Consider the following 23238-nt stretch of genomic DNA (forward strand, 5'->3'; position numbering starts at 1 on the left):
ATTTGAACAAATACAATACATTTTTAAAAAGTGAAATAGCATACAATCTTGATATCTTTCATTTTTTCAACCTCTACATCCTTATATGGCTGGTTAGTTAATGTGTAAACTAAGCAATACAGATAAGGTCCCATCTGTGTGGGAGGCTCTCAGCTGATAAACACGTGGCAGCACCGAAGACCTGACTAGCTTTCGTTATGTAACTAGCAGCAGCACTCAAGTGTCACACAATCCGGTAACACCGCGACGCTCCCTGGTCTCGCGATAAAAAAGGACGAGAATTTGTGGACGGTCCCTAAAGTTTCTGATGAAATCTCCCCGCAGCAAGAAGACGGACACACCGACACACGGAAGCGACGCGCAGATACGCTTTTAATTCGGGAAAAGCCTGGAGGTTATAAACAACGGATCGATATTTTGTGAAACAGTTAAACCCGAAGAACGAAGCAAAAGAATTGTTTGTTTCCTGATAGAATATTTCAAATTAAACGTCACTCCTGTCAAAGCTAACTGCTAAGCTAACTAGCTTCTTCCGTTAAGCTAATCTGCTAGCCTCAGCCCTTGGAATCCGCGGACCTCAAGCCGTCCGTTCCCTCTTCCCCGGATATATAAAGCGGTCTTTAAAAAGAAAATGGCTCGTCTTACATCGTCACATCTGGACTCGTCCACCTTTTTTTCTGTCGCCGTCTTCCCCAAGTTCTCTACCAGAAAGAAGTCCAATCACCACTCTCACAATAGCGTTAACGCCGCGGAGCGCGCCGGTCTCACGGAGATCATTCACTGGGTTCCTTCTTGCTGCGGTGGTCGGTATGTGTGCCAGTGTATGTAAAGAAAACCTCCATGTTAACTAATCTCACTAAACGTGTATCATACATGGATATTAACTGCTCCCGTTGACCCGGGCCGGAGCCGCTGCAGCCATCGACAGTTTGACAGCTGTCACATTCGCCGCCGAGCTGCCGCATGAGATATCGGTTTTCTCAGGTCGCATAGTTTATATTTTTGCACTTTTTAACTTAACTAGAAAAAATGTTAAAATATTTTAGCGGTGACGGACATTTATCGGGCGGACATAGTTCGTCCTCCCCGGCCGGGCGTGGACTCTCCTCTCCCGGGCTTGAAGCTCAGGAAAGCTCGTGGCTCGGCCTACTGTCAAGGCCCGCAATGGCATTATTGCAACGATACCTCCCGGGCCGACCACAGGCCTCCATCAGGGCGGAAACCGGAGCCGACTGGATCAGTGGGGGTTTAAAAAACAGCTTTGTTGATGAGGAAAGCGAGCTTTTAAGACAGCTAGACGACATGAAGCCACTCGCACAGCACCCAGCCCCTCACCTGACCCACTCGCGGCATCAGCAGGACAGGGCCTCCGGCTGCGCAGAGCCTTGGGGCGGCAGCACTTTAACGTGGTTCCCCGCTGATTCTCTGCTGGAAATGGGAATTCAAACCTCGGAGGAAATGGACTTAATTTTCTGCCCGCAAACCCAGATTGGATACGTTTCTTCTGTCAAGACTTTTTTCAGTCATGATCTGTTGAGCTTGGTGTCATCTCAGGAAATTAGTCCCCTAGGAGGGAAGGACTGGGAGCCTGCGGGTCATCCGGGAAAGATCTGCGGGGGTAAAAGCAGGACTTGGTGGGGCAGCTTCTGGGAAGGCGAGAGCTTACGAAGAGGGCTGTTATCAGATGTGTCCAGGGCCGGGGAGGTCTCCGTCACAGGCTGTCTTTGTCCACAACAACCAGTGGTGGAAACAAAAGTAAACGGAACAACAGGTCTGTTTGTCCAGTGCGATGGCCAGGGATGGACGCCGGGAGAAAACGCTGGACTGACGCTCCTCAAAGAGGAGCTGTCGCACAACAGAGGCCTTCCAACAGCCTCGAACACGGAAGGCTCCGCCACGGACTGCCGGCCCAAAATCGGTAACCACCTAAGCGGTTCAGGAGCTGCCGCCGCCTGCAGCGAGGTGGCACTTCTGACCCCTGATCAGGACAATGGTTACTCCAGTCTAGAGGAGGAACACTTACAGATGGGCCACCTCAGCATGAAAGTACCGAGTGAAGTGCAGCCGCAGCAGGAGGTCGATCCAGTTGAAAATTGCACCGCTGTCGAGGCAGAGATGGAGGTAGAGAGCTCTGAGGAGGGTGAGGCTAAAATTGGAATTGAGGAGGAGGAGGAGAAGGCTAAATCAGGACTTGAAGAGGAAGAGTCCGTTGAGGGAATATCGCTCACTCATCCCGAGTGCCAAAATAGAGCCATTGCCTTCATCATGGGATGCCCCTGCAGTGACGACAGTAGCCAATCAGACGGGACCTCCAGTGACGACGACGAGGACGACTATGATGATGATGATGATGATGATGCAGGCTTTAAAAGCGAGGGCTCGTCTGATCAGTCTGATTTGACAGACGATGATGATGATGATGAAGAGGACGATGAAGCCTCAGACTCCGAGGCAGACACTGAGGCGGAGCGCATGTGGCGCTCTCTTTGCAAAAGTGTTGATCCCTACAACCCCCGTAACTTCACCGCCCAGCAGCACACAGTCACCTCGCCACCCAGGCCCATTCCCGCCGCCACGCCTCCATCCTCCGCCCTGTCCACCCCGGCGTCCTCCCCCGACGTCACCCCGCTGCCGCTCTCCAACCTCGTAGCCTCCTCTCCCCTCACCTCGTCCTCCCCTCCGTCCGGCAGCGACACGTGGGACGACTCCACCTCAGCCAGCGAGGTGGACGAAGCGGAAAGCCTCCGCCTGTTTAGCTCCTTCGGCTGCTCCTCGGACCCTTACAGCCCCTTTAACTTCCAGGCAACCTTCAGGAGTTCGGGGCCCGTAGAGGAGGTGGGGCCCAGGGCCAGGCCAAAGAAGGCCTCCCAGACTCTCTCCTGCTCCCTGCGCCTTAACCCGGCGTCTCCACCTGAGTACAGGAAGGAGGAGGCTGAGGAGAGGCTGGACAGTGGCTTCTCTGAACCCTCCACCTCCTCTGGCTGCTCCACCACGCAGCGCTCCAGCACGACCAAAAAGGTCAGTTTGATTTCTACCACAAAGACAAGATTACAGTAAATTGATTTTAATCGCTTTCTAAAATTGGTAATGGTGTCTGTTTTAAAATGTCTTTCCAAACCAACGAGATTCAGTTTGAAAATATATCTGAAAAATAGACACAAGACAATATTTTATTCATGATTTTAAAATATTAGTTGCAAATTCATTTTCACACTTAATTTATATATATTATTTTAACGATTAAAAGAAACGCTCAAAAGATTTCTATGATTTGCTAAAAACAAAGAAAAGTCTAAATCACAAGAAGGTATTTTATATCTACTCGGCCTTTCTAACAGACATGGGTGGTGAATTACTTCCTGAGAACAGATGGGGGTATTTTGAAGTGAGAGCTACATTTGAATAGTAGTTTTATTTCCTTCCAGCTCACGTTGAGTCAGTCAGGTGTTTCTACTTCCTGTTTTCTGGAACTCTAATAGTTCCTTATATTACTGCAGTGATACATGTGATTAAACATGAAACACACTGAACAGTTTCATTGTGTTTTGTTTTGTGACTCTGGACAAAGTCCTTTTGTTGATGGATGATAATGTTTGATGGAACGGATCTGTGTCCCACTGATTTAGTTGAATCAAAGTCAATGAGTAAAGAAGCAGTTGGTACATAATAAACGTGAAAGCTGGAGGCACAAATATAATCTTAATCAATCATTTATTTATAGTACTATCCTGGTCAATGAGTTGGATTGGTTCCTGTTTCTTCTAGGTTTATAACTTTGGGAGGGGGTGGGGTGTAGTAGTGGGGCAAATGGTTGTTATATATCAGTAAAGCTGTATGGAAAGGGAAGCTATTCGGTAACGCGTCCAGTGGCTAAAAAGATCTTAGTGGTAACGGTGGAGCTGATTTTAATTCAGTGACATTTTGTATTAATCTAAATCTGCAAAATAACTTATTTTCAAATAAATGTAGTGCATCTAAAATGTGTTTTTTGTTGTTGTATTAATGCAGTTGCATTAGGAAATGTGAGACGTTGAATAGAGTAGTCTTGGTTTTAATTTTATATTTTAAATTAAACTTTGATGTTCATGACTTAATAATTGAAGATCACCTATTCCGAAAACACCGTGCTTTCTTTTAATACGTCTATAAGTGAAATACATAAGAGTGAAAAGTCTAAAATGATGGTGACTATCACAGATTTAAATGGCAGTTCAAGGCCTGATTTGAAACTTTCTAAACCCTGATGTGTGAGGCTCCAACCAGATTTCACTGAACGAGACCCTTTGTTTCAGGTTCGTTTCTGTGACGATGTGGAGGAGTTCTTTGCCAGCTGTGGGGAGGAGGAGGAGGACCGGCGGGGCCCCTGGGAGGAGCTGGCCCGCGATCGCTGCCGATTCCAGCGGCGCTGCCAGGAAGTGGAGCAGAGCATCGACTACTGTCTGCAGCCACAGCACCGCACCCTGGTGTACCGCCGCCTAGTCACTGTCCTCTACATCCAGGACGCCTGAGCACCCTCAAGCTGTCATGAGTCCTGGACGCCAGAGGACAACTACTCCCATCTGTCCTCCACGTGCTCGACAACGAAGGAGGATACGTCCTGGAAGCACGAGGGTCGAGCCCTTCTTTACTTCCTGGAAGCACGAGGGTCGAGCCCTTCTTTACTTCCTGGAAGCACGAGGGTCGAGCCCCTCTCTACTTCCCGGAAGCACGAGGGTCGATCTGGACGCCTGACTGACCTTGTAGGTCGACGTTGGTCATACTGACGAAATGAAAAGCTGCACTTGTTGAGCAGTGAGACACTACGGAGACACTGAGCATGTGGACAGACTGGGACTTGCTGACTCTTTACTGACTGACTTGTTGTCTGTTTGATTCTGCAGCTTCGTCTCTCTGGACTGACGCGCTTCACGACCAACCGCTTTGGTGAAATACCGGCTGGTGATGTGAAGGGTTTCTTCACTCAGTAGAAAAGCCCTCCCTGTGTTCTGATTGGACAGCGTCGCCTCTTTTTATTTTCTTTAGAGAAGGAGAGACCTGTTTGATCGTGCAGTTTACATTTTCAATTTAAATCACACACAGAAACAAGCAGCTGTTTTTATTAAAACACTCAAGGAAAAGTTTATAAAATACTAACATGGAACCATCAATTCATATCGACAATTGTTCTATAATTAAGTTTTTTGACTAATTTGAAAACTTGTTTTTTGCTTATCTTATTGATCATTGCAGCAGCTTCTTTCTGTGACTCGCAGGTCTTCACAGAATAACTGGATGGAACCGGTCTGAGGAGGATTCAGCGACTCTTTTGAGCTCCTAGTTTAAAGTTTAAAACCAAAGATTTGAAGCTTGTGTGAGTGACTGTTGGAGGAACTGAGGTGTTGAATCCGATCGATTTTTGCATGAATCTTTGTCATTAATGTAGGAAATGCTCCCCTACCTCCTCTCGCACTGATCACTCATCATCAGTAAGTAGTGTTCTGCCTCTAATCAGTATATTGATGGTAGTATTGCACCCGAAGCATAATAAGTGTTGATTAATAAAATAAAGCTGGCAAAATAACGTAAATTTGAAAGCTGAGACCAGATGTCCTAAGTAATAGTTGATATAATTTAGTTATTTCTTGAATACATTTATTTTGCATTTTAGTTCAGTGACGTCGTTTCTCCAAAGATGAACTTCTCATGATGTCTGTGGAGAATATTTAAAGAGACGGGAATAAATAGTTCACTTGGAGAGCTGATACTAGCGTAATTAACTTTTTGATTAATCAATTCACTTTTCTATAAAATGGAGAAATGTCTCGTAGTTCCACAGTTTGAAGTTTCCCCCCAAAAAAGAAAGCAAAGAAAAAATGTCATTTCAGAAGATTGACTTTTGGTACTAATATCTAATTTTAATAATAAACTGTTCGTATGAACCTTTGCGTAAAACTAAACGGGCAGTTCAGTATTCATCTAAAAATTTCAATTTTCAAAAGAATAACAAATTGGAACTTGGCGGATGTAGGACGTTTTGTAACATCTAAACAGCTGTATTTTGATGGTATTCATGTTGTACATTGTTTTTCCTGGTCTTGATTTTCTTGCAGTGTTACCAGTTTAAAACTAGACAGACGTTCACTATTCTGTTTATGGCTCACAATTACTTCTTTTGATGCATCTCTTGACTGTCACATTGAAAGTTGTCAATGCTTTTATTGTGACGCTGCATCGGTAGGAAATATTTTATTTTGTCAATGCGTTACCTCCTCAAGCAACCGATACAGCTGTTTTATTAACATTAAATCGTCTTTCAGATTGTGACCTGAACCTGAAAGAAACAGATGTTTTATTTTCACAAAAGAAATCTATCGTATATCAGAGGAACCGACAGTTTGCTTCATCCAACAACTCATTGTTAATTGTGGCTACGCACGTGACGTGGGTAATGTGTTTGGAATTATCTATTCTGAGTCGGGGGTTAAATAGTGAAGTGTCTGCATGCTGCACTAATCAATGAAGTCTGCACACAGGAAGCGTGTGCACGAGGATCGGGATCCACTGGGGGGGGGGGGGTCTGGTGTCTTCTGTCAGCTAGTATTCAATAAGAAGAAAGGGAATGCCTCGTTTCTAAATGTACTTCTATAGCAGCAGGTTGGAAACGACGGGATGAATGTTTGGGATTATTTCAGTCAGAAAAAAGGTTTTATTTTTCTAATGCTTTTGTTTCAGTGGGTACCTCCGTCTGCATTGTTTCCTCACAAATAATATATCTCATTAATAATTAAATCAACATTTAATGATCATACGCTCTGTTGCTCTTTGTGTTTTCTCTCCTACATTTAGCCTGAAAAGGATATAAAAGTTCCCTGAGGTGGGAGGAGCGTTGACTGTTTACAGGTAAACAAACCAACAGCAACATCTCTTTATTGACCGAACAAAATGGGGCTCATTCGGGTTCCCCTGAGGATAAACTGCTTCGATGTTCCTATCGACCTTTCATATTGTTCTATTGTGTCTCAATATCTGACATTTTTGGAATGTGAAACTTTACGTTATTTTGAGACTCAAAGGAGAATCAGTAATGTTAAAACTGGCTTCAGGGGGAAAATTGAACGAAGAATTTACGATTCCATCGCGTCATTCGTCCTGTGTCCACCGGGGGCGCTGCTGCTTTATTATGGAGGACTTGATAATCACTAATCCCAAAATCGCCGTAGCAAAATGTATACAGCATCAAACTTGTGTTTTTTTTTTTTTTTATTGAAACCCAACATTGTGTAAAGAAAATTTAAAACAAACATTTGGTCACAGAAGAAAATGATTCAATTTTAAAAAAGTGCATTTTTTTATATTTCTAGAAGTGATGCACATAGACGGAATTCTGCTGACTTTAACAGGAATTAAAGGAGCAAACACAACGTCTGCTCACATGCATGGAAGTAATTTATTTCTAATAGATGAAAATCGGCTGAAGAGAAAATTCAGAGTAAAGGCTCTGCAACAAGAAATGGAAAAGTAAGTTTTTTTTATAATCTAGTTTTTAGTCCCAGTGTTCTGTCCTCTCCAGTTCAAACATTCTGACGCTAATAAAGACACAAATTTATCATAAATCTATTTTTATTGTCTTTAATGTAGTAGCTAATGGTCCCTAATGCACGTCCGCCGATGAGCAGCCTTCAGGTATCTCCGCCTCAGTTCAAGTCAAACAGTAATTTGAAGCTGTTCTCAGTTCTCCGTCAGACTCTCCTCCACCTCCACCAGGCCCTGCAGGTATTTGATGTACCTGATGGCGGCCCTCAGCGTCTCCACCTTGCTGAGGCGCTTGTCGGCGCTCTGACCCGGCAGGTGGTCCCTGAGTTTGGCGTAGCCCTGGTTCACGCACCTGACCCTCTGCCGCTCGCGCTCGTTGCGCTTTTGGATGAAGGCCGGCTCGAAGGGGCACTCGTACACGCTGAAGTGACCGTGGTGGTGGTGGTGGTGGTGGAAGGGCGCCAGGTAGGGCAGGAGCCCGGGGCCCCTCAGGGGGTCCATGCCCGAGGGGTAGAGGAGGAAGGGGACGGAGCGGTCCTCCCGGTGGCCAGCGGGGGGAGACGCGCCGAAGCTCAGGTAAGACGGAGGAGAGAAGGTGGAGCTCATGGTGGGAACCTGCAGACGCAGCGCGGGCCTCAGTGGAGCTTCATCCTGCCGAGAGACGAACGTGCACAGAGTTCAACTAAGAGCTGAAATTGAGACAGAGTTGAATAAGAAGCAAATAGATCAGCTTCGTATCAAAAATATCGTCAGATGTAAATTCAACAGGAAGGAATGGAAGGTTAGTTTAGGGTTAGCACTACTAACTAATAAGCTGAACAAAGAAGCGTGAGCCGTCAGAGAATGGTGTATTAAAATATTCTTGGATGGAAAATTTAAAAATAAAAGTTGAACGTATTCTTCCGCCATGTAAAACCTTTCCGGGGTCTTGTACTTATTATTTTCAGTTCCTGTCTCCATTTTCCCTGGTTTTTCCGCACGGATTCCAGAAACAGGCGGGACATTAGCCAATCAAGAACATTGTTTAAAAATGTCTAAAAAAAAATTGAGTTGTGGTGAAAATCCACTTTTTGTCCAAAACAAAAGTTTCTTCCAAAAGATTTGAATGCATGTTGATTAAGAGAGACGAGTGGTGAAGCTCACCCGCTGTACAAAGTGAGGTTAGTGTTGTGAAGTTAGCTAACGCGCAGACTGAATGAAATAATGAAGAAAAACAAACTGAGTGGCCCCCTCCCCTTTAGCATGTTAGCATGTTAGCAGCTAGCGCTCAGCTACAGTAGCTCTCCATGCTGTAAGTCGTTACCATGACAACAAGAAGAGAGATTTTGAGTCCTGAAAGAGAAGCTGAAGACGGGGAAACATGGCTGAAAGCTCTGGCAAAATGAATATGTAGTTTGTTTTTTCTTTCACATATCTTAAAAAACTGTCTTTTAGTACTTACAATATTCCGTTAAAAGACAAATTCCTCCATCTTAAATTTTACTTTAAAGTAAAGTAAAAAAGCAAACATCATTCATTTGTTGATATGTGTGTATTTATACAAATGTTCAAAGTAACTAAAGCTAGTGCCATTACAAATTTACATCTGTTCCCTCTGAGATCCGATGGAGTAGAAGAAAGCTATAAAGTGGTATACAACATGAAAGCTGTAAACTGAAGCTTCTAAAAAAAGTGTGGGTGTGTATATATATAATGTACACCTAAAACACCTGATTTACATCTACACCCATACAAACTACAGTGTATATGTCCAGAAAAGTGTGTGTATATATGATATGAAACATGATAAAGTGTAATGAGATGATGCGTTGTCTTTGTCTCACCTTCAGATGCTGCTGCAGTGTTTCCTCCGGTCTGAGGCAGCAGGATGAAACGCTGCAGCTTTACCTGGCTTTGCTCGCTGAGGCTCCGCCCCCCCCAGGTGTGAAACAGGACCGAACACGCCGCCTGTATAAAACGATTCCCCGAGTTTGCCAAATGATGGATCATTTAACACAGTGTGATGATGCTGAGGGGGAACTGAGCCCTTACTTGTTTATTAAGAACAACAAGTTCCCTGTTTACATTTTGTTCATGTCTTCAGGTGTGAGTGTAAATCTGAACTCTGAAAACATATTTCGCTGCAACAGTCGACGACGAGACATCAAAGAGCATCGCGGACAGAAATGAGTGTTTGCAGTTTCCTCTTCCTAAATCCTGTGTTTCCAGATGAAAGACATCAGCGACACACACCCTTCCTGTCAGCCTCTCATCACACAACACACACTGATGACTGTTTACGCACGCACACACATACACACACACCTGTAACCTGAGAGTTACCGGCAGTGAACTGCGTTGATTCATACACAACAGGTTCTGCTAAAAAGACTTCGTACACTTTTGCTGAACTTATTCATGTGCTTCTAATAATAATAACTGGACCAGGTAAGTAAATTAATTATTATTTATTATCACTACATGACTTCTATCACTTCTTGCCCACAATTTCTTTTCCAAGTTATAATGGTCACATCATTTCACACCATGTCATGTGCTGTACATGGAAACCTGGTAGCAATGCGCACATAATTATCGATATATTGCAAACCTATTTAATCCACCACATCGGGATCATGTCATGCCTCTTGAGTCCATCACCCGCGTGGACAGACATGTGAGGGGGGGACGTCGGCGTGCAGACCCCTGGTGTTGCAGACTGCACAGCACAGCTTGGGCCTTCACCTCTGATCACATGGTTCAGCTCCACCCATTAGGCTTTTTTTATGGACCAAACCCCTGCAGAGGGGCTGGACTCTACACTCCTCTGGAGACGTCTGGGGGGGACTTCAAGCGCCCCCCCCCTCCTACTGAGCGCCGCTGAAACCTTGTTCTAAATCACATGGACACACAGCAAAACACACAACTGTTTTTCCAAAATATCAGAAGAATGACATTTTTAATTCATGTAAATGGAATAACTATGTTGATCAAATTGTTTTGACCTGGCACTTCTTGAAGGTGAGACCTGCGCCCCCCCCCCCCCTCCCCCCCATCCCTCCCTCAACACACTCAGATGTCGTCACTCAGGCTTCAAAAGCTGAGAGGAAGCGGTCACATGTTCGGCTTGTTAAGTGTGAAAGGTGAAGTCAGAGTGACATCATCAGTCAACACCGGCAGACTGAAAGCAAGCACGCACACACACACACACACACGCACGCACGCACGCACGCACACACACACACACACACACAAAGCTGTAGCTTCTTCAGAGGCAAGAGACTGAATACTGTGTGTCTGTATGTGTGAACATCTGTCAACCAAACAAGTCGACAAAGTCTGCAATAATATCCACTCTTTTGAACCGGGTCTAGAACAGAAAATGGCTGCATCATGAAATTATTCAAACTTCGATCTTTTCATTTGTACTTTGTTAATAATTTTATTATATTTCAGCGTTTTTAAGCGTTTAATTTTTGTTCGCAGTTTTTTTTCGTTCAAATAACATAACATGTTTTCTCCTGATTTGGATTTTTAGGACTTTTAAGCATAATTACATTTCCAAATTGAATATTGGTTGGTTTTAATTATTTAAAAACCAACGCTTGCTGTTTTGCTGCTTTGTTCTTAAATGTATGCCCTCCCGCACGCGCAAACACACGCGTTCGACCTGCTGCGTCACGTGCGACAGAGGCACGTGTCGCAGCTTGTGCGTTAGAACGATCACCACGCGTCGGACCCCCCGGGAAACCCGGAGGACACCGGGAGAAGTCCTGGGAGGACCCAAAGGAGGGAGGCCGGGCTCCAGCTCCAAGAGGGCGGCTTCCTCATTCCTCTAAACAGCATTTTGATGATTATGAAAAACATATTTTTCTTTATTTTTATGCAACATCACAAAGCGTTACTGCTGCTTCAGGATCTCACATCGGCTTCCTGTATTTCACTTCAATGATTAAATATTAAAACAAACAACGAGCAGCCGTCTATCTGCCCGTGTTTAAGTGGCCCAACATCAGTCTCTCTCTCTCTCTCTCTCTCTCTCTCTCTCTATCTGCACATCTGCAGCAGTCTGATCCCATCAGACAGCAGGAAGGTTCCCAGGTAATAAAAAGAGGCGATGAGGCCAGGAGATAATTGATGCCCCCACCCTTGCGTTGGAGGAGAGGGGGGGGGGGGGGGCGGAGTGTGGGAAAGCTAATCCTGCCCTGGACTCATGGCTTTGTGATGCTAATGTGTCTCCTATAAATAGAGGAGGGGGCTCCTCGGGGTCCCATCACAGCTCGCGCTGCTCTCAGACCGACCGATGGCTCCGAGCAGCAGAGACTCTCCCGTCTCAGGGCCGCCCGCCAGAGACAGACACAAAGTAAGTCCTGCTTGTCCTCACTCATGTCCTCTTATGCTTGTCCTCTCTGCGGCTCTTCTAACCCAGCGCCTCCGCCCCTTAAAACAGCTGAGGAAGCCGGCGGTGGAGAAGATGCGTAGAGATCGCATCAACAGCTGCATCCAGCAGCTCAAGGTCCTCCTGGAGGAGGAGTTCCACCAGCGGGACCCCGACAACAAGCTGGAGAAGGCCGACGTCCTGGAGATGACGGTGGGCTTCCTGCAGCGGCACCTGAGGCCGAGGGTCGCGCTCGCGGCGGCCCACGGCGACGGCTTCTCCCGCTGCTGGGAGGAGGCGACGAGCTTCCTCTCCGCCGGCTCACCGGCGGGAGTGACGTCACCGCCGCGCAACGGGTACGCGCACGACGCGCCGCTCCTCTCAACGCACGGTTACGTTCAGGCTCCCGCCAAGCCGCCGTCGCCCGGAACCGACGGGCCGGTGTGGAGGCCCTGGTAGGGGGGACGCGTCATCACCGGATCTATGGAATGTATGGACTATTTCTGGATTGATCTTGCAGAAAACTGTTGGACTCCTGTGGAGTGCAGACTGATGCAATGACACGCACTAATCGATATAGTGCGTGCATCATCATGCAGAATCAACGCGTGTTTTAGACTGTCACCTTTTATAAAGGAATTATTTTGTGTTATATCTTTGACTTAAAAAAAAAAGCTGGAGGGAAGATTTCAGTTTATTGCATAACATGTATTTATCATATTTATTGTACATGATTTTAGAGTCCTCGAGCTGGTGTTGATGGCCGCTTACGTAAGCAAACAGTAAGAAAGTTATTTTTACTCTATGTAGAAGTTACGTGACAAATAAATAACTTCCTGTTCACTTCTGGTGTCACATGTTTTTAACTCGCCATGTCGATGAATTTCTGCAACCGAAATGAACACAAATGACCATTTTTGGAAGGAAGGCAGAGTGACGTATAGACGCACAGTAAAATGATGTATCCATCTCTCTACATTCCCACAATGCATCTTGAGTTTCTAGAAGTGGTTCAAACAGCTGTGTGAAGGCCATGTGACCCAGGCTTTAATGTCCTCCTTGGCCACCAGTATCTTCCTCTCCTCCTCATCCTCAGCTCCTTCAAACTTGAACATGACACACAAAGAGAAACAAATCAGAATCAGCATCCGACAGCTCTGTTCATGTGTTTTTTAAATGAATTAAAAGAGAGCTGAGGCTTATGGGAAATATAACAAAAATGTAACATTATAAATCTATAATCTTTATAGATTTAATCATTTTAAATATATAATATCTAACCTGAGTTAGAGAGCCCGGATGGGAACACATGCTCATCAACGTGGGCTAATCTTGTGTACATGTTAAGCACGCCCCCCCCCCCCCCTCCCCCCCTCCCCCCCTCCCCCGCGGCCTCCATCACACAGATGTTGAGCCCTGCCTCCCCTGGAGTCTGCCTCTCCACAGCTTTCCCACACTCCTCAACACTCCCCCCCCCCCCCCTCTTCATCCCGGGACAAAGGACGTGTGCCATGTTAAATGACCCCCCCACACCTTTTGTTGTCCAACGATCATCCTCATCAGATCTGGAAGGAAAAGTTTACTCCATATTTATCTGCATGATGTGTATTTACAGAGTATAGTGTGTACTATCTACGAACATTTACATGTATGAGTGTACTACACAAATATATATATGTGTGTGTACTACATAATTCACATAGTAATATGTGCACACAGTACATGTGGACATCAGAGTGGAGGCGTGGGATCTCGCTGCCGTGCGCCAGGTGTCAGCAGGTGAGTCCTTTCAGGTGAGAGCAGATGGGAAAACACACACACACGCACACGCACACACACGCACGCACGCACACACACACACACACACACACACACACACACACATATAGCTTTCTATGGTTAATTATTTTAATGTTGACGTAATATTTGTATTGTTATGGAGGGGAGTGTTTCTTATTATCCTTGCTGTAATTAAAATTATTATTTTTTATTATTTATTTATTATTATTAGAATATTCTTTGATACACTGTGATGAAATCATCAGTATTTAGTGAGCTAAGCTTTTTCAGAAAATGTTATATATATGTTGGTAATATTATATACTAAATGCTAAATACTTAATAAATATACTCACTTACTATTGTCATACTTGAGCTTTAAATATTACACTGCGAGGTAACTTACTGTGGAGTAAAAAGTGTCAAATGTAGATGTAGCCTAACTTACTAACTAATGAAACATCTCAAATGAAGTACAAGTACTTAAATGCATTTAGTTCTTTAATGAGATAAAACCCAGAATCAAATGAAGTGGTTTTCCTTCAAACAGAAAAACATTCACATAAAATATCAAGTATTTATTAAACCACTGTCCTATCTGTCCCCCCCCCTCCCTCCCTCCCCCCTCCTTAAACACGGACACACCCACCAAATGATCTTTAACTTGTGTCAAAGGGCCTCGTCCTGGTTGGAAGTTTGTGGGAAAGGGGGAAACCCACATGGTCAGTTATTTTCTCCCAATTTTCTCTTTTTTGGGAGTTTCTTCTCCTGTCAGGTAGTGAATGAGCAAATGGATGCTGGACATCGAGCCGCAGAGAGGACAAGCATAAGAGGACATGAGTGAGGACAAGAAGGACTTACTTTGTGTCTGTCTCTGGCGGGCGGCCCTGAGACGGGAGAGTCTCTGCTGCTCGGAGCCATCGGTCGGTCTGAGAGCAGAGCGAGCTGTGATGGGACCCCGAGGAGCCCCCTCCTCTATTTATAGGAGACACATTAGCATCACAAAGCCATGAGTCCAGGGCAGGATTAGCTTTCCCACACTCCCCCCCCCTCTCCTCCAACGCAAGGGTGGGGGCATCAATTATCTCCTGGCCTCATCGCCTCTTTTTATTACCTGGGAACCTTCCTGCTGTCTGATGGGATCAGACTGCTGCAGATGTGCAGAGAGAGAGAGAGAGAGAGAGAGAGGGAGAGAGACGTATGAGGGGCCCTAAAACACAGGCAGATAAACACTGACACCAGGCCAGTTCTCAAGCAGGTAACCAGCAAACAGGCAATCAGAGGACACATGAAGAAAGAACACGGCTGCTTGTTTGTTTTAAAACTTTGTCAGACTAAACGTTTATTTTTATGTTTAAAATACACATTCAAACCTTTTTGGTAGTTTTGCCTCAGTTGAGAGGGGGGCAGTGGTCTCTGCCCCGCTGTAACCAAGAAAAATTACAAAAACTGTTAAACATTAAACCGATGGTTTAAAGACACGTATTCTGCCACCTAGTGGTAGAGATGTGAACATGTTTACTCTGCTCTGTTCACTGAAGCAACAGCACAATAAAGGTAATAAATATCATATTTCTATATGCCAGTTTGTAATAGAGACACTTTCTCACAAGGACATTATCCACAAATTTCAACCACAGGTTAAACGTGTTTTTCTTGAATACATGCTGTATATAATATACATCAAGGATGTATCTTGGGATCAGAGCTGTGAAGAAATTGTGTAGAAAATAAAGTAAAATAACTGTCTGTCAGCCAATTCTACGGTGGCCGAGAAGGTTCAGACAAATACAAAAGCAACAACACAACCGCAAACGCCACAACACAACACGAACGCCGCAACACGAAAATACAAAAGCCACATCACAACCGCAAATGCCGCAACGCAACACGAACGGCGCAACACAACACGAAAGCGAAAACGGAAGTAGCTGCCCACGGGAGCGAGCGTATTTTGGAGGAACGCCCACGGGAGCGAGCGTATTTTGGAGGAACGGAGCTGGAGGATGCCAGATCGTTTAAGAAGTAAGTGAAACATGATTCCTTACTTTAACTGTAGCCGCAAGGAATCATGTTTCACTTACTTCTTAAACGATCTGGCATCCTCCAGCTCCGTTCCTCCAAAATACGCTCGCTCCCGTGGGCGTTCCTCCAAAATACGCTCGCTCCCGTGGGCAGCTACTTCCGTTTTCGCTTTCGCGTTGCGTTGCGGCGTTCGTGTTGCGTTGTGGCATTTGCGGTTGTGATGTGGCTTTTGTATTTTCGTGTTGCGGCGTTCGTGTTGTGTTGTGGCATTTGCAGTTGTGATGTGCCTTTTGTATTTTGTGTTGTGGCGTTCGTGTTGCGTTGTGGCATTTGCGGTTGTGTTGTTGCTTTTGTATTTGTCTGAACCTTCTCGGCCACCGTACAATTCCGACCCAATGTAGTGGTCACTCTGTGTCACAACTCCATGACCTACAAATACAAGAGATATTTAAAAAACAAGAACAAAACCCTGAGGAAAAATGAAAAATATTGATCATGATGACTATAATGATAATACGACGTGTAAAAAATGAGAGGTTCCCAAAAAAAAAAGATCTATTCAATATGTACGTAGAATGAAACTTTATTGTTGAAAATGATAGTATGTTGTACTAATATCAATATAACATGGTGCATGGTGCATAGTCTGAACGCATTGACTGTTCTCTGCTGAGAGGATGCAGAAGTGAGGCGCCGACGAGTCAAGTCAGTGGAGACGAGAGCGAAAGTTCAAGAGTGTTCGGAAATAAACCGTTGACACGTGGCCTGTGATTGGCTGAGGGCATTTTACTTGTCCTCTGATTGGCCAGTCAGGACCCGCCCCTGGAAGACTATTTCGCGGGGTGGAGAGAGGTGTGCTTCTATCGTACATTTACAAAAAAATAATCTCACATGTTCGTTAAAATTTTGACAAAACTAATAACTAAATTAATTGGCTAAGAGGGAGTATTACATGAAAAAATAAACGTTCATATTACAGGATCCACTCCAGCCCGCACTACTCCGACTCTGATTGGCTCACTCTGGTAATATTAGCCAATCTCATCCCATGGCTCAAAACGTAACCAATCGATTCAACAAATGCGGCGTGTAGTAGCCAATCAGAGGCAGAGGAGAGCGGGACATGCAGTCGTCTTCGGAGAAATTGTATTTTTATACCTTAGTTACTCGGTGGTTGGTACTGTGTCACCTGTATCTGTTCAGGTATCGATCCCTGATCAGGTTTACCCCGGGCTGCTTCCACTCGTCCCCGTCTCTACTTTTGGTTGACTTTGGACAGAAACATGCTGCGCGGGAGGGCTGCTGTGAGCCGGTCTTTGAGGGGGTAGGCACCGACACACGAGACTCCTTCAGCGACCTGACCCGATGACAGCTAGCTTAAAGCTAACCTTGTAGCACACGACTATTCCTAAACGCTCCCAATGTAGTCCCTACTAACACGCGGTTTAACGCCGAGGTGCAGTGTGAGCAGGCTTAGTTTGGTTTTAGTTATGTAACAATAACCTTTAATCAGTGGGAGCTGCGGTGAAAAGTAGCTAACGTCAAAGTAGCTAAAGTGGCTACTTACTTTAGCTTTAATGTACCGTTAGCCACTTTAAAAAGAGTGAAGTTCATGTCAAACAATCTATTGATTGTTGTCAAAACCGTGACGTAACGCGTCTCAGTGTTTACGTAGCTTCTTTAATCCTCAGTGTCTCTGGGTCCTTTTAGCGTCTAGGTCTGTTTCACAGACTCATTCGTTACTCATCACCGCTGCAGTTGAAGTTCTGTCCAAACAAACACTAGAAGTCGAAGTCATATTCAGCCTCAACGAGCTGCTGCTTCTCCGAACACGAGCCCAACGTTTGTTTCTTCGACATCTGTTAAAAGAAAGTTTGTTTTCTTTCTCCCTCGGCCGCCAGGCTTCAGAGATCTCCCCCCCCCCCCCCCCCCCCCCCCCCCCCCCACCGACCTTCAGAGTTTAGAGGGTTCACACGGGTCTAGTTAATCATTTATGAAAGAGCGTCTGTTTCAGCCACAATGTGCAGATGTGAGTGTGGCTTAAGCAAAAAGCTGTCTACTTATCACAGCTGCAACTCAAGTGGCTGCTCAATGTTTTAACTAACTTTGACACACAGATCTTTGACAGTTTGTGATCTTTTTTTTTTTAATCAATGCAAAATATATTTGGCTGTATTTAGTTGGAAGCGGATGGAAAGTCACTCAGGGGAGGAAAAGCTTCCGAAGGATGAGACTATCACACGTTTACTAGTTCAGGCAGCTCCTGTTTGTTCATTCATTCAAAGAGCTCAGCGGCCGAGACGTTAATGGACACTTTAAGCCAACGAAGCCGAAGGGCCCATTACATGATTCCATCATTTGATAGTTGTCTTGTTTTTGAAGGTTCAAAACGTTCCCTCGGGCAGCGGTGGAGGTGAAGAACGAGCCCATCCTGGGATTCGCCGAGGGGAGCGCCGAAAGAAAAGAGCTGCTGAAGGTTTGAGGCGCCGCGCGCGTTCACCCAAAACAAAAGACGGAGTCTTTTGCAAAGTTAACGCCACAATCTGCGCCTTTTTGTTCTCAGGCCTTGGCCGGTCTGAAGGGGAAGACGGAGGAGATCCCGTGCGTGGTCGGAGACGAACACGTGTGGACCAAAGACGTCCGATATCAGCTTTCGGTGAGTCAACACAACGCTTCCCTGCTGGCATCGATAGCCTGAGGTGTACTAACGTAGTTTAAATCACCTAAAGCTAAAATGGGCTCTTGGATCCGTAAGGGTGGTGGTTGTGTCCATCCATAACGTTCAAGGGACCCGGTACTGGCGAGTCTGTGTCCTAAGGAATGAACAACTAAAACTTGAAAGATCAGCAGTCACATCGAAGGAGAGAGAATTCTTAGTTATTTCTGTTCTAATTGATTGACTTTCTTTGTTTCTTTTCAAAGCCGTTCAATCACTCCCACAAAGTGGCAAAGTTCTGCTATGCTGACAAGGTGAGTTGTAATAAAAGATGTTCCAGGTTGTATTCTTCTCTATTGTTGGTCTATTTTCACATAACGTAAACAGGCTGTTTTCATACCGTTTAACTGGTTTCAACTATTCTAACTAACCCCAATAATTAACGTGTCAGTTTAATTATACCTAAAGTAAGACATGTTATAGAAATTATTAGGCTTCTCAGTTGTACAAGTCAATACTGTTCTTGATCAAACCGATTGATTGGTTGCACTGGAACTTGTGACACTTCCCTGACCTTCTCATTGCGTGTTGTGATGTTGGATTCTCTACGCGTAGCTCTAGCTTGGTGCCGTAGTTCTTGATCTGCGACCCGTTCTTCTCCAGGCGCTGATCAACCGAGCCATCCTGGCGTCGGTGGCGGCGAGGAGAGAGTGGGACCTGAAGCCCGTCCAGGACCGAGCCCAGGTTCTCTTCAAGGCCGCCGACGTCATCGCCGGCCCAAAGAGAGCAGAGGTGCTCGCCAAGACCATGATCGGCCAGGTACGGGGGACCCTCCGGGGTCCGGGCTCCTCACTTTAGAGCCCGGCTAGTAAGATGTCAATAAATGCATAATGACATTAAATGCTACTTGCTACTTACCTGTATGCCAGGTCTTTTTTCTTTATTTTTTTAAATAATTTCGGTTTGTTTATAGGTTCATCTCATGGGCTGACTGTTAAAGCACTTAATAAAGTGTTATATTAATAGTGGATGCTTTTACCCGTTCCCATGGAATGAATCGGCATGAACTACATGCACTTACTTGTACTAAGAAAATGACACAAGACTGCTGCACCGTCACAATAAAAGCCCCGTTTTCCCATTGGAATGAAGCAAACCGTGGATGTTCATCAGTCTACTCGTCTTTTGTACCTCAGGGTAAGACGGTGGTGCAGGCGGAGATCGACGCCGCCGCAGAGCTCATCGACTTCTTCCGATTTAACGCCAAACACGCCGTGGACCTGCAGGACCAGCAGCCGCTGGACGCCGAGGGAAGCACCAACACCATGTTGTACCGAGGCCTGGAGGTGAGTCACCGAGCGGCTGCTCAGCTGCCAATACACCACCCAGAAAAAATGCCCAACAAATATAAATTCGCTTCCTTTTCATCACCCCCCCCCCCCCTTTTTTTTCCAGGGCTTTGTAGCAGCTGTGTCGCCTTTCAACTTCACTGCTATTGGTGGCAACCTGGCAGGAACGCCAACTCTGATGGTGAGTGAATGATCATCCCTTTGATGATGATATTTTGGAAGATTAATAAACAAAACACACTGCTGTCATTTCCTCCTCCTCCTTCTTCCTGCAGGGTAACGTGGTGCTGTGGAAGCCCAGCGACACCGCCATGTCGGCCAGCTACGCCGTCTACAAAGTGCTGAGGGAGTGCGGCCTGCCGCCCAACATCGTCCAGTTCCTCCCGGCGGACGGCCCCGTGTTCGGAGATGCCATCACCTCCTCTGAGCACCTGGCGGGAATCAACTTCACCGGCAGCGTCCCGTAAGCAGAGGATTCTATTCATATGAAACTTTAAAATGTGTTAATATTGTTTGGGTGTCCCTCGCCCTCGGGGTGTCCGCTTCTAGCCGGGAGCGGAGGCAGCAATTCTGTTGCTAGACAACAGCTGCTTTGATTGAATCTGTCTGTTGTTTCTTTTTCTTTAGGACATTCAGGCATCTTTGGAAGCAGGTCGCTCAGAACCTGGACTCCTACAGGAACTTCCCTCGCCTGGCAGGAGGTGAGCACGACCTCTGAAACGTATCTCTCCCACTCTTACAATGTCGTATTTGTTATTACATTTGGGTAAATCCTCTTCTCCTACCCATGACGTGTGCTGAGCTTCAAGTTTATCTTTTCAGAGTGCGGCGGGAAGAACTTCCACTTCGTGCACGCGTCGGCGGACGTGGAGAGCGTGGTGAAGGGAACCATCCGCTCGGCCTTCGAGTACGGAGGTCAGAAGTGTTCGGCCTGCTCCAGGATGTACGTACCGGACAGCTTGTGGCCGCAGATCAGGGATCAGCTGCTGGACATCCACCGCCAGCTCAAAGTGGGAGACGTGAGTGCTCAACATCGTGATTCTAAATTACACCAAAGCGTTGAAAAGAACCACCAACTTTGCTCGTACTTTAATAATGATATTGTTTAATAATCACAGGTGTGTTTTTAATGCGGAGAATCAATACCCAACCCTGGTTTTTGTTATTAACTACCGATGTGTGTGTCCTTCAGCCCGTTGAAGACTTCAGCACCTTCTTCTCGGCTGTGATCGACAACAAGGTGGAGCTTCCTTCAGCCGTCGTTTCCAAATAAACTCTCTTCTGTGATTCTTTGTATTTTTTAATGTTTGTGCGCACTTCCTCCCGCAGTCGTTCGCTCGGATTAAGAAGTGGCTCGACCGCGCCAAGTCCTCCTCCGCTCTGAAAGTGGTCGCTGGCGGTAACTATGACGACAGCAAGGGTTACTTTGTGGAGCCGACCATCATCCAGACCACGGACCCGCGGGACGCCATCATGAGCGAGGTACACGCACACCGAAACAAACAATCACACACGGCATTCCCTCAAACATTCACTGTGTTCCTTTTGTGTCGTGCAGGAGATCTTCGGTCCTGTTCTTGCGGTTTATGTGTATCCGGAGAAAAACTACAAAGAGGTGCTGCAGCTGATTGACAGCACGTCCCCCTACGCTCTGACGGGAGCCGTGTTCGCTCAGGACAAGTGAGAGACACACACACACACACACACACACACACACACACACACACACACACACACGTTAGGACAGGTGAAGAGGGACACGTTCAAATGCTTCTCTCAGGAGTAAAAGCATGTCTACCTTTATTGCTCAGAACATCAGGCTTCTTTAAGTAATGAGTGATGGTTTATAACAGGTCTCTGGGTACAGAAAGAGCAGCTGATCCTATACTTTTTTTTAATGGAGACAAGTTTGTGTGAACGTGTGTAAATCAGGAATAGCATTTCCCTCTTGTGGCCGCTAAAAGTCAAAAGGTAGTCTTTTTTTTTTAATCTGCTAAAATCAGTCCCGATTCCTTCATATAAAGTTTGTGTCTCTGCAGGAATGTGGTCGACGAGGCCGCTAAAGTCTTGAGAAACGCTGCGGGGAACTACTACGTCAACGATAAATCCACCGGATCCATCGTCGCTCAGCAGCCGTTTGGGGGCGCCAGAGCTTCAGGTGGGAGCTGGTTCCTCTTCTTCTGATGGATTCATTAATAACATTATCAATAATAGGAATTATTACAATTAGTCATTTTAATAGTGATAAATCAAAATGCACAAACTACATACACATAAGTAAACCGACATGGCTGGATTAGAGGGGGTTGTCTATGTTTTGTGTGTGAAAAGATTTTTACCGAAGTGTGAACTCCTGATTTCCAGTTCATGAGGACGGATTTCTTCTAGACGCCTTGTTTCTTTAAATGTTGCACACGTCAGACTTCATATAAACAGAATAAAGTGTAAACAAACTTTCCTCCGCGTCGAAGGAACGAACGACAAACCCGGAGGGCAACACTACGTCCTGAGGTGGACGTCTCCGCAGGTGGTGAAACAGACCTACGTCCCCCTCACCGACTGGAAGTACCCCTACATGGGCTGAGTGTGCGGGGCTGGACCGAGGCCCCTCCCCCACCACAGCAACGGGACTTCCTGTGAGGCGAGTGGAGCTGAATGGACAGATGTTGGTCCATCTGGGGCTCCTCTGCACGCTTTATCCGCCCGCCGTCTTCGCTCCTGGTTTGTTGGTTAATTGCCGTCCGATGACGTTTGTGAGACGTGTCTACTCAGGCTCACCCATTAACACTATACATATAAATCAGTGTTTTAGTAATTGGATGTAAAATCATATATTCTGAATTATAAATATTCTATTTACTTTTCTACCGAAAAACGGATGTCTTTGCTGATCCAAAAGATCAAATAATTGAGATACTGCCTGATTGATTAACAATATGAAGATAACAAAGTTGCGTCCCCATCAGACGTTATTTTAGGTCAATAACTGAACATAAAAGGTTTTCCTCGGTTATGTCTCATGTTTGTTGGTGTTCATTTGGAATAATCTAATTTTAGCAAGTGGGAAACGCCGTTTCTCCTTTTTTGACGCAACTGATTTTTGTGTTGCAGCCAAATGTGACTTCTAGTCAAAAAGCTGGATTATTAAAGAAATGGTACATTTTCAATTTAACTGAACTAACCTGAGGAAGTGTCTTAGATTTTAATGCAGATGACTATAATATATATAACCTTCTGGGATTTTCCCTGTTACATGTTGAAATGTCACTTTGCATTTTTACAGTGCTGAAAAATGTAATAACAATGGTTTGTTTTATCAAACTGAATAAAAATGACTTTATTTTAATCTCTTGTTGTTGTGCGGAATAATTATATCAGCACATTTCTCCCTTAGACACTATGAAATGGGGTAGTAAGTTAGGGATAGTTTGACAATATATATATTTATTAAATTATCTCTATTTGGGTTTGTGTACTAGATAAAAGGGTTGGCTTAATGATGAATTTAATAATGATATCAATTTAGTTTTTATACTTTTCATTTATTTTACAATGACATG

General features: G+C 45.3%; 4 protein-coding genes across 5 annotated transcripts; 3 read left to right on the plus strand and 1 right to left on the minus strand.

The window, feature by feature from the left end:
* Window positions 1-185: 185 nt before the first annotated feature.
* Window positions 186-6787, plus strand: LOC119229443 (dentin sialophosphoprotein). 2 transcript variants are annotated; one of them, XR_005121621.2, is made up of 3 exons: window positions 186-3018; window positions 4293-4739; window positions 4881-6787. XR_005121621.2 is itself a non-coding variant. In XM_037489779.2 (2 exons), exons 1-2 carry the CDS (start codon window positions 1030-1032, stop codon window positions 4506-4508), a joined length of 2205 nt encoding a protein of 734 aa, XP_037345676.2. In that variant the 5' UTR covers window positions 186-1029; the 3' UTR covers window positions 4509-6787. The 2 variants fall into 2 exon arrangements, 1 of the variants encoding a protein (XP_037345676.2); XM_037489779.2 differs by having other exon boundaries at window positions 4293-6787.
* A 920-nt stretch (window positions 6788-7707) lies between these two features.
* LOC119229446 (achaete-scute homolog 5-like) lies at window positions 7708-8899 on the minus strand. The gene has a single exon (XM_062563895.1). The coding sequence runs from the start codon at window positions 8116-8118 to the stop codon at window positions 7708-7710; it is 411 nt and encodes a 136-aa protein (XP_062419879.1). The 5' UTR covers window positions 8119-8899.
* A 327-nt stretch (window positions 8900-9226) lies between these two features.
* LOC119229445 (transcription factor HES-5) lies at window positions 9227-12498 on the plus strand. Its single transcript, XM_037489782.2, has 2 exons — window positions 9227-11854; window positions 11942-12498. Exons 1-2 carry the CDS (start codon window positions 11795-11797, stop codon window positions 12326-12328), a joined length of 447 nt encoding a protein of 148 aa, XP_037345679.2. The 5' UTR covers window positions 9227-11794; the 3' UTR covers window positions 12329-12498.
* A 4309-nt stretch (window positions 12499-16807) lies between these two features.
* Window positions 16808-23024, plus strand: aldh4a1 (aldehyde dehydrogenase 4 family, member A1). The gene is made up of 15 exons (XM_037489781.2): window positions 16808-16997; window positions 18056-18149; window positions 18237-18329; window positions 18596-18643; window positions 18993-19148; window positions 19526-19675; window positions 19785-19859; window positions 19954-20141; window positions 20306-20379; window positions 20501-20697; window positions 20871-20918; window positions 21008-21160; window positions 21237-21358; window positions 21718-21836; window positions 22150-23024. Exons 1-15 carry the CDS (start codon window positions 16957-16959, stop codon window positions 22260-22262), a joined length of 1671 nt encoding a protein of 556 aa, XP_037345678.2. The 5' UTR covers window positions 16808-16956; the 3' UTR covers window positions 22263-23024.
* Window positions 23025-23238: the final 214 nt, after the last annotated feature.

The sequence above is a fragment of the Pungitius pungitius genome, chromosome 8 (assembly GCF_949316345.1).
Source record: "Pungitius pungitius chromosome 8, fPunPun2.1, whole genome shotgun sequence".
In the NCBI taxonomy this organism is placed as follows: Eukaryota; Metazoa; Chordata; class Actinopteri; order Perciformes; family Gasterosteidae; genus Pungitius; species Pungitius pungitius.

Excerpts from the sequence above, each read along its gene's own strand:
- LOC119229445 (XM_037489782.2), top strand. The coding sequence starts at position 11,795 with ATGGCTCCGAGCAGCAGAGACTCTCCCGTCTCAGGGCCGCCCGCCAGA. Across the intron at positions 11,855-11,941 it reads CCGCCAGAGACAGACACAAA|CTGAGGAAGCCGGCGGTGGA; the intron begins GTAAGTCCTGCT and ends CCCTTAAAACAG.
- LOC119229446 (XM_062563895.1), bottom strand. The coding sequence starts at position 8,118 with ATGAGCTCCACCTTCTCTCCTCCGTCTTACCTGAGCTTCGGCGCGTCT.
- LOC119229443 (XM_037489779.2), top strand. The coding sequence starts at position 1,030 with ATGTTAAAATATTTTAGCGGTGACGGACATTTATCGGGCGGACATAGT. Across the intron at positions 3,019-4,292 it reads GCTCCAGCACGACCAAAAAG|GTTCGTTTCTGTGACGATGT; the intron begins GTCAGTTTGATT and ends CCTTTGTTTCAG.
- aldh4a1 (XM_037489781.2), top strand. The coding sequence starts at position 16,957 with ATGCTGCGCGGGAGGGCTGCTGTGAGCCGGTCTTTGAGGGG. Across the intron at positions 19,860-19,953 it reads CAGGAACGCCAACTCTGATG|GGTAACGTGGTGCTGTGGAA; the intron begins GTGAGTGAATGA and ends TTCTTCCTGCAG. Across the intron at positions 20,698-20,870 it reads GCCAGCTCAAAGTGGGAGAC|CCCGTTGAAGACTTCAGCAC; the intron begins GTGAGTGCTCAA and ends TGTGTCCTTCAG.